An 11099-nucleotide genomic window follows, 5' to 3' on the forward strand; every position below is an offset into this window, starting at 1 on the left:
TTAAACTGATCTAATTTTAGGAATTTTTCTCAAATGAAAATTAAAGTTGTTGGTAATAACTGGTTACCAATGCGCTAAACTGTTCCCGAGATTTTTTGTTGTTGACTACGGGGACTAATCAAAGTGCATTAAGATTAAGTCATCCTATTTTTCGCATCATAGTTGTACTCCCCATCCCAACAGAATCAATGTGCTCTAAACTTTCTATCCTTTCCTGTCACTGACCCCTCTCAAGCTTTTTTTGTAGGCTTAAATATGCATTCAGTCTATTTCATCGCATCATAGTTGTATTCCCCATCCCAACAGAATCAATGTGCTCTAAACTTTCTATCCTTGCCATATGTTACTGATCCGTCTCAAGCTTTCTTTGTAGGCTTAAATATGTATTTAGTCTCTGCAAATGTCTCATTTTGGTTTCATTCTTTAAAAAAACATTCTGTTTGCGGCCGTAACAAATTCATAATATCCAAGTCTCTTCTAATAATCTACATTTGATAAACATTTAGATTAGAAACTCTGACATTCTCTTCATATATATAATAATTGAGTAACATACCTCTGACATTCTCTCTCTCTCTCTCTCTCTCTCTAAACTACCCCTCCTCTCCACCGTATCACCAAATCTTTTTGGTGAGCGTTTGAGTGGCGGTGAGCCGATATTTTGGTTGTTTATGAGGTTTTATTTGCAACTTTGTTTTTTTCGGTGATTTTAGCGACGATGGACATGGTGTTCCACCAGTACCGCCTCCTTCACAACGGTGATGACTGATGGTGTGGTTCTATTCACTTCTTATGGTGGTTCCACAATGTTGGAGGTTGATGCAGATGCTTTATAGATCTGTCTGGAAAGACAACTTGATTCTAACAACCTTTATCTGAACAATAAATTTGAGAGATCAGATAGTAAATCATAAATGTTTACATGAACGTTTTTATCTCCAACCAAAGTTAGGGTTCTTGTATTCATGTTTGAAGGCCAACAATGTCCATTTATTTTGTTTTTTTGCCAGTTCTTCTCATAGCATTATACTTCATCTCAACAAACCTCGCTCAATTTGCATCATCATTTTTGACCGGTAATGCACCTCTTCTCTAATCTCACATAAGATGGACGGTTCATAAACACCTTCTAATGACTCGGAGGCTCAAATAACATAATCCAAGTTCTCATTAGAGAACTTGTCTGCAATCAAAGTTTGCTTGATGGTTTGTTTCATCACCATTAATGAGTTTCTATGATTGCTACTATTATAAGGTGCTTCTACGGTGGTTTGCACTTTGCAGAGGAAAGTGCCAAATGACTGTTTGAGGTGGAGTTTTTTCCATTAAACTCAAATAAAAATGTTTCTCTTAAATGAAGCTTGCAATCCAATTTTTGGTTGTTTTTTAAAATGAGTAAAGGGGAAATCTACTTGGAAAATATGTCTCATGGTCATTGAGTTTACATATTTTATTTTGGGAGGGAGATTTTAGAGAGGAGGGGAGGTTTTGGTTTCTTGTTCTGAATTAAGCAAGCTATAAAATATTACTAAAAATGAATGAAGTGTGATTGAATTGTTATATGATCATATGTCGTGGCATTCTTTCAAAAAAAGAAAAATTAAGATTAAAATCTCAAATATATATTAAAACATAGACTTAGTCTCCAAAAGAGTTCTCTCTCAAACACTCAAAAATCTCTTCCAAAACAGATTTCAAGCTAATTATGGTTGTCATTGTCTCTTGGATGCTCTTTCATCAATTTCTAGTAAGGGATTTTAGCTTTATTTTGGCCATTGGGTCCATAGGCAACCATTGTCATCAATGCTAGATATTTGGTTTGTCTTGAGATATTTGGTTAGAATTGTATTTTTTTTTTTTGACTGCACTTTGGGTTAGAATTGTATTAAAACTTGATATCAGAAACCTTCTTGTTAATTACTATTAATATTACTATTTGAATATGAATTTGTTTTTATGTCACTTAAGTTGACAAAAGTTGAAGTAGATTTCTTAGTGTACGTACAGTTTACCATGCATCAATGGATTGGGACGGTTAACCAGTCAGATTGCCATTTTGTTTGTGATTTCTGTTTTTAAGCTTTACAATAATAATCTTTCTTTATACTCATTTGTGATAAATAATGAGGTTAAAATCAACCATATGTGTAAAGACATGATGTCAGATATCAAATTGAATACACCTCTGCTCTGCATAAAGTTTTGACAGACTGAATTTACTGACTGAATTTACTTCATTCATTTTACCAAAGTACTAGATAGAGAGATTATGATTTTTGGAGTTGTACGAATTGAAACATTTAATTTTGTGATAAAAATTCACAAATAAACATGGATGATGGATGATGTGGGAAGTTCTTAGAAGTTTTGAGAAGCCTCTAGTGAATGCAAGGGGGTACTAGAGCAGTGTTTTTCTTATACGAAAATTAAAGTGTTTTGGATTAATTAAATTTAGGGTTAAATATGTTTTTGGTCCTTATAGTTTAACAAAATTTTTGTTTTAGTTGGTTTTGTTATAACCAAGTTAAGGATGTAGAAAAATAAATAAAAATAAATTTAATTAATTAATAATTAAATTGATAATTAAAAGACCTTAAACGCAAAATAGAATAGAACAAGCTACTAGGTTTTATTTTTTTAAATCCAAAAGGTGATTTTCTCTCTTTTTATTCTTTATAATTTACCAATTTTTAAATTAAAAAAAAATGAGGAAAAATTAGCAGATCCCAATCCTAAATATCCATACATTCAAAGTCCTTGCCCCATTTTGAAACATGAGTCTACTATACTGTATCATAAATCATTTTCATGGGTCTAAAGTAATAATAGACTACTTAAATAGATAATTTGCTGTTTCAAAATTAAAATAGACTACTTAAATTAGAATGCCTTTTTATTTTTGAACGACAACTTGGTTACACTACACAATCCACAGGAACATGGACCACACCTCAAACATTAAAGTGTATTTAGTACCACAACCAATACAGCTTTTTCATGATTGTTCTTTTAATCCTCTATCCTCTATAGTGTAATGGAATAGTACAAGGACGTGCCAAGATTCGTGTTCGATTCATGGTTTGGATATGCAGTAGTGTTAAAAAATTTATGGATAATTTGTCATCCATTTGAGACTTACAAGATCCGAGAGAATAATCTCTGCAATTCCGCGTAGAAGATATCTGGTTAACAGAAAGAAAAAAATAGTTCAAGGATGTGGGATATTTCAATAGGTAAGCATAACAATTATTGTTCCCACTTTTTTTATATGGCAATTGAGAAAGTCTTGTTTAAGTGCATTTGTCGTGTTTTATGTGGAAATAAAACGTTATTTTTTTCTTTTCAGAAGTTGCATATTTTTCACTTTTGTAAAGTACTTTTTGAAACATTATTTTCAGCCATAGAATCATGTTTTGTTACAAAATGAAAAACATACTGTCCCAGTTCATGTTTGGATTTTCAACTATATAAGTAATGATCAATATTCTTTCCCTAATTTATGTTAAAGTCCTGATTGGTTTCTTGCAATAGTTTTGTTGTTTTAATTAAGTTATCACATGTGAATGATGTTATAACCCATGTGATAACCAATAGATGTATCTTTCATTGCAAAATTGTGATATATTGGAAATGGAAATGGATTTTTTGTTGTAATATATATGAGGAAGTTAGCAGTTATAGTTGTAGACCGTTCTATATCAACGAATAAGATTATTTGGTTATATAATTAATTTGGATCGCCTGATCTAAAATTAATGGTTGTAATTAATAATTATGGAAAACTATGTGTGATTATTCCTGCATTCGGGTCGTTTGCCGCATTTGTGCACAGTAGACTTTAATTTTTATTATATATTTTAAAATATTGATCTTAAATCTAAGTTTTTTATTTTAATCGAACAACTACTGATAGTGAATTGTGCGAGCCGAATATGAAGAATCTCTGACTTTAGTCAAACGTGTGATCTGATGTTGCATGTATCACAAACAAACTTTTAAGGAGTCTATCACAAATCATTTTGTTAATCATGAGAAGACTTAAGTGATAATCCAACCATAATGACTACTTTTTTTTGGGGTAAGAAAAACCATATTATTGGCTACTTTTATTAACCGGATGATTTTTTTTGACACATTATTAACCGGATGATAAGATAACTAGTAGTGCTATTGCTTATTTATCTTTAATGTTTTTTTTAATATTGTCTGAGAAACGATGTATAGTTGTGACTTGTGAAGTGCAGTACAAATCCTAGCTAAATTAATAAACTAACTCAACTAAAAGCCACTTTAAGCCTAATCCGGATTAATACGTAAAGTCGCAAAAAATTGCTCAGACGTACCTTATGCAAAACTAGAGTGTTATTTACTATGTCCGACATATTTTGTTTTAGTATATGACATGTCCAAATCATGGACACCCTAGCTTATCTGGTGGATTATAGTATGGATAGCGAGATTTTCTTTTGTCATTCTATCCATTTTCTCATGCTTTACGAATTTATCAAAATATCTTTGTTTGTTACTTAAATAGCGGATACATCTTAAAAACACCTTATCAAATTTGTTTGTTTTATAACGCCCGCTACTTAAGTAGCGGACGACATTTACAAAATTTCTCAATTTTATAATTTTCGTTATACTTAAGTAGCGGAAGGGTAAAAATGGAAATGTGTAGGACGCGCGAGAAATAGGTAGGACGGCAAAAAAAAATCTCATATATACCACGTCATCAGAAGCGGATTCTCTTATACTTTTGTTTTCTTTCTTCTCTCTTTTTTACAGAATTCAACGATTCATTGACCCATAAAGAAAAAAATAACACTCCATAAAAGAGAAAAAAAAAGGTGAATGACTGAAATTAATATAGAATTAACACCATAAGAAAAAGAATAGGAGATGATTCAAATTTTCATATCATCTTTTGCAGTCATGCATTGTGATATGTGAAAGTGTTATCAAATCAACTGGCCGTAAAAAATATGGTGTTTCTGTACCATATTTCTTAAATAAAAACATGACATTTTTCGATTTCGTTGGTGAAAATTTTAAAGATGCATATTCAAAATCTGATTGTTCTCCATAAATATTTCTAATAAAATTATTGATGTTTATAGAAGCTTTTGAATCTTTAAAGAAACCAAAGTTTAGGGATTTTAGCAACAACATTAGTCACTTAGTAAGTAAAAGGACTAACTTAATAAGGACGTACGTGATTCATATACTTCACAACAATCATAAGTTTAAATTTTGTTCTCGATTTAAAGAGAACTCATTGAAATTGAAATAATGTTCTATACTACAACTTTTACTTTGTAAACATTTAATCTTTAAGTTAAAACATATATAACACCTAATTAGATCTTTAAGTTAAATAATAAATCTTTATTCGTAAAATAAGGTTTGACCATATTTTCATTCTAACTTTGAAAGTGGTAAAGTAGGTTAATTATATATAACTTTGCATGTTTTGTGTTTGTACTTGATTCCATACGAGTACGGAAATTGTAATCTTAATTAATCATGGTGAAACATAGAGTGTTTACAAAGCATATGTCATCAATGAACACATGCCACAACGTGTGCCTATTAAGATTAGTTGTAATTTCTTTGATCTAAATTCTTATTTTCTTTTTCTGTTAATTAGTTGTAATTTCTTTGATCTAAATTTAAACTATAACTATAAGAACAATGTTAACTGCACATGGCATGTGTTCCACAATTTATATGATGCAAAATATGCATTTTATATTGCAGGAAGCTTTTGATTCGCAACTCTTAATATATAGACTTAGAGATAAATTAATCAAATAAATCAGGCATTAATTAATTTGTATAATACTCCCTGCGGTGCATCCATCCTAAAACATTTCTTTTAAATAAATAAGTGAATCACTTATATAATAAACTAATTAATTTAGTTAAAAGTTTTATAGTAGTAAATCTTTTATCCAAACTGCGAAATCTCAATTCAATATATCCCTAAATTAAGTACCGAAAAAACTACACTTAAATTTATCGGTACGTGGAATTATCTTTCCAATAAAAAGTTTATGCAGTAAATTATACTCTATTTATTATTGAGTAAGTATCCAATTTTTAATGATCAAAATTCAAGGATTATATGATCGAAATTATTGAGATAGTTAGCTGAACTGAAGCAGCATATTGTCAATATATATATATGAATGTTGGAAGGGGTGCCCGCAAATATTCCAATGTTGATGAAAATTGTGATAGATTTTTAAGTGGAAAACTGTGTATTTTGCATATGTTGTAAAAGGGTATACTTATAGGATCCGAGGAGGAGCCGTGAGTAAAGGAAGAATCGTTATGAATGGCGCTCTTTAATGCCTCGATTTGACAGGCATTGAGAGGTGTTATGAGTCGATACAATGTTACAATTCAAAGAGAAGCCGATGCTAAAAGACTGATCGAGAATCCGATACTAGGAGACTTACTTGATGGATTGGGCTTAGCAAAATGGGAATCTAGATGAAAATAAATTGAACATTGAGCAGGTCCAAGAACAACCTTTTTTTCTTTTTTCATGTAATCTAGTGACCAAAAATTCCACCCATAAAGTGACTACAAATATTACCCGTAAGGTGGATAAGTAGTTTCTCATATAGTTCATAACTTTGACTCTTTTAAGAATAGCTAGTGTGTGTGTTGTTTTGTAATTGTCAAATCTATTCAATGCTCTACCAAATGCTCTAACATATGTTCTAAGTAGTTGATTACATTCAAAGTTAGTTAGATGTAACTAACTTGTGTTAGATAGTAGTTAGTTGGTTAGTTACTTGCCTAACAAGTTAACTACCTTAAGTTTTTCAGTTTTTATAAGTAGTGTTAGATAATGATTGTAAATCTCAACTTCATCTCTTGTATAACTTTCATTCCCACAATCAATAAAGAATTACTTTTTTCCTTTCTTCTCCTTCATCTCTCAAATCACTTCAATTCACAAAGTGTGTATGTGCAAGCACATAGGCCTCATTTATGCTTAGTGTTTCAGCATTTGTTCCAACATGCTGGACTTTTTTTCTTAAACGAATGTTAGGCAGTTAATTAAAATCATGAATACACCTTTTTTTTACAAAGAAAATGGCATATGCTCCAATACGAAGGAAACTAGAAAGATCTAGAAAAATTACATGTTTTTAAGACTTTTTTTTCTCCCTGCTATTTTTTTTTTTTGAAGTTCTCCATGTTATTAATCTAATGGTCAATATATATACAAATCAACTTACACACACATACAAGGGAGGGAGGGAGAGAGAGGACATTCGAGTTTAAACTTGAAATTCCACGTAAAATGTCCATACAAGCATACAACCAAATAACTAAGTGTTATGGCAAGTGTTTGAGGTGAGATAAGTCGCACACTACTTAGAAAAATAGAAATTGAAGACTTTATAAGTGAGATAACTTATAAACCTAATGTCGATATTTATTTATTTTTTCTCACATGGTGATGAGGAAAAACTACACCAACATATATCAGAACCTTCCCACATATCTCATATCTTCTCCGACTCACAACACTTTAACAACTAGTTACACTTCCAACCATATTCAAACATTGACGACCACACAAACACGCGCGCGCACACACACACACACACAACTTCTTCAGAATGGCACAAGCGCGCACGCACACACACACAACAACTTCTTCAGAATGACTATAAAAACAATCATTCACTCCATTGCAAGATAAACACATTCTTCTATTTGAAACCTCTCATTGTTACTCTGATACCTACTTGAACTTTAGAGTGTTTATAGATATCTCAACATCAATCCCATTTCCATCATCTCTCTCGGTGCCTGGATCTCGAACCGAGTTCCTCTATATTGAAGATTCACCTCCATCATCTAAGACCACTTACTATGTAAACTTTGCTTATAAAAAAAAACTTTCCTTATCAATCTCATCTCCATCATCTCTCAGTGCGCAGGTCTCGAACCGAGATCCTCTAGGTTGAAGATTCACCTCGATCATTCAAGATCACTTGCTATGTAAACTTTGGAAAAAAAAACTTACCATGTAAATTTTTTATGTCCAAATCGTAATTCCCTATTAATTATAGATATTAAATTATATAATTATAATATTGTAAGAAAAAAAATTAAAATAAGAATAATATAATATAATATAATAAATAAATAAATAAATAAATAAATAAATAGATAGATAAATAAATATAGAAGCAACAAGCAATGACACACAAACACAAACACAAACACAATCACAGCTTCTCTACCACTGATTCACCTTTTTCATCGACGCGCATTCTTTAATAATCTCTTCTCTCATATGTAAAGACAAAATCCATATTACTATTATTTATTTGTCTCTTCATTTCAATTTCTCTTACAATTCCCAATTTTACCCTAAATCTTCATTTTCTTCTTCTTCTTCATCTTCTTCAACAACCCTAGATCTACCCCCAATTCTCTCTCTCTCTCTCTCTCTCGATCGATCTATCAATCATGTGTTCAATTCGCTCACCAGATCATTTCTCCCAAATCGATCACTTCGATCGCATCCCCGATTCTCTCCTCCTTCTAGTTTTCAACAAGATCGGTGATGTTAAAGCTTTAGGTCGATGCTGCGTCGTTTCGCGTCGTTTTCATTCTCTAGTACCTCAAGTTGAAAACGTCGTCGTTCGTGTTGATTGTGTTATTTCCGATGATGATTCTAATTCTTCATCTAATTCATCTGATAAATCCAGAGGACCTTTCTGGAATCTTCTTCGATTGGTTTTTGGTGGTATTGCTAAACCGATTCAAACCCTAGGTCAATTTTTAGGTCCGAAGAGAGTTAATTCTTCTTTGTCGGCAGCGTCGTCGGCGGCGAATTCTTCCTCTGGATCTTCGCTTGCTGTTGGAACTGAAGATGATGGTGGTGTTACTCATCATTCACCTACTCAGGTTTTGAAGAATTTTAACGAGCTTCGTTTGCTTCGGATCGAGCTTCCGAGTGGTGAATTAGGGATTGAGGATGGTGTTTTGTTGAAATGGAGAGCTGATTTTGGATCAACGCTTGATAATTGTGTAATTCTAGGTGCTTCCTCTGTTTTTCACCCGAAATCGCAAGATGGAACTGTTGTTGATGCATCTTGTGGTGGTGGAAATGGAAATGGTGGTGTTGTTGGCGGTGTCGTTGAGGATAATGGAAGTATACCGGATTCGTTTTACACGAACGGTGGTTTGAAATTAAGGGTAGTTTGGACAATTAGTTCATTGATTGCTGCATCTGCAAGGCATTACTTGTTACAACCGATTATATCGGAGCATACGACTCTTGATAATTTGGTGTTAACTGATGCAGATGGTCAAGGTGTGTTATATATGAACAGAGATCAACTTGAGGAGTTAAGAGTGAAGCCGCTATCGGCTTCTTCTGCTTCGAAGAGGACTCTTGTACCTGCACTTAATATGAGGTTATGGTATGCACCTCATTTGGAGTTACCTGATGGGGTTGTTTTGAAAGGTGCTACTCTTGTTGCTATTAGACCGAGTGAATTGTCAACTACCACTGCTAAGAAAGAAGGATCTGATTTGTCTTGGGTTTCTACGGCGTTCGAAGAGCCTTATCGGTCTGCTGCTGCAATGCTTATTAAGAGGAGGACTTATTGCCTTGAGATGAATTCCTTTTGATGGTTTTTGCACCCTTGTAAGGTGCATTTTTCGCAATTTTTCTATTCATCGTTAGATTCATACTTGAAGATAAATATAAATATGAAGTTACATTGTTTATATTTTTTTGCTAAATATAAATATGATATGTTAATGGATTGCAACTTGAAGTTACATTGTTTAGTGTTTGTTTGTGCGTGTTTTCCCGAGGTGTTTGTTTTTTGTCACACTTGATATTGTGGATAATTGCGGTCAAATGTGGCTAATGTGGCCTCAATTGAGTTGTGGATACATAAAAAACTTAATGTCGCGGCCCAGTTCGCGGTCATTGACTTTTTTAAACGGTGTTTGCCTGCTAAATGAATCTGCCTGCGTGTCTTTTTAATTATGTATGTTCCGAAGAATTCTCTCAGGTTAGGTTAGATTGGTTTTGTATCTAATTTCTTGTCTATGTAATGCTTGTTTTCGCTTAAATGCTATTTTTTTTAGAAGATGTAGAATGTTAAAATACTTATTTAGATCTCTGTTTGGAAAATGGTCGTTTGGAATGACTTTTTCCTATAATTTTTATCACTATTTATTTGTTTGGAATGAAAATTTCAGGGAATCTAGAATCATTTGAAAATCAGGGAACATGAAGTTCCTAATATAGAAGGAATCAGAAAACACATTTTGTTTGGAAGCAGCCGGGCGACCTGAATCTTTGCTCTTTCCAGCTTCTGATCAACTGCAGAGCCCCCATATATGAGTAGTAGTTACTATTAAAAGAGCTGCAAATCATTTACCTATCTTTGCTGGAACTGAGATACTGAATGCATCTGCTGGTTTTTAAAATTTGAGGCAATGCTTTTTATAAGACCTGCAACTAGGACGATCGATCTTACAAGATCTTTTGAGTTATCAGTCATATGCCATTTTCAGGTCTCCATCTGTGAATATTCTAGGTTATTTATCAGTTTGGTTTGCCTTTGTGATATAAGTTAAATGAGCAATGTACTTTTGCTTCTGTAATTTTTTAAATAACTTCTGGATGAGTCAAATCATACCATGCAATACTTGTTCCTGTACTTACTTTTTCCTGGGCACAACTTTGTCATATTTAGAAACTCTTACTTATGAGTGAATTTGTAAACAGTTCAATAAATCATGATTCAAGCCAAGGAATTGAATTGAACTTTTGCTGAAAATATTGTTGGCTAGTGAATTAAATGTACAATGGTTGAACTTACTTTTCAATATTCAGCTCATGAATTGATTAAATGCTGGAGTGAGCTAAAGTTAGTTCTGAAAGTTGATCTCACAAGGTGTAAGGGTTGAGCATGAAGCTAAAATATTCCCCTTTTCATATATTTTTACTCATAAGCTGATTATAATTATTCAATGAAGACAAATCTTATTGATACCATATCTAGATTTATTTGAAAAAGAAAGATGATTTTTTAAAATCTTAT

At 32.5% G+C, this 11099-nt stretch overlaps 1 protein-coding gene across 2 annotated transcripts; it reads left to right on the forward strand.

Moving 5' to 3' along the window:
- Positions 1–8211: 8211 nt before the first annotated feature.
- Positions 8212–10835, forward strand: LOC123899767 (F-box protein At5g46170). Of its 2 annotated transcripts, none has more exons than XM_045950979.1 (2): positions 8212–9690; positions 10252–10835. In XM_045950979.1, the coding sequence occupies exon 1, from the start codon at positions 8500–8502 to the stop codon at positions 9667–9669; it is 1170 nt and encodes a 389-aa protein (XP_045806935.1). In that variant the 5' UTR covers positions 8212–8499; the 3' UTR covers positions 9670–9690; positions 10252–10835. The 2 variants fall into 2 exon arrangements, with proteins under 2 accessions (XP_045806935.1, XP_045806936.1); XM_045950980.1 differs by having other exon boundaries at positions 8217–9685.
- Positions 10836–11099: the final 264 nt, after the last annotated feature.

This window comes from Trifolium pratense, linkage group LG7, assembly GCF_020283565.1.
Source record: "Trifolium pratense cultivar HEN17-A07 linkage group LG7, ARS_RC_1.1, whole genome shotgun sequence".
Classification (NCBI taxonomy): domain Eukaryota; kingdom Viridiplantae; phylum Streptophyta; class Magnoliopsida; order Fabales; family Fabaceae; genus Trifolium; species Trifolium pratense.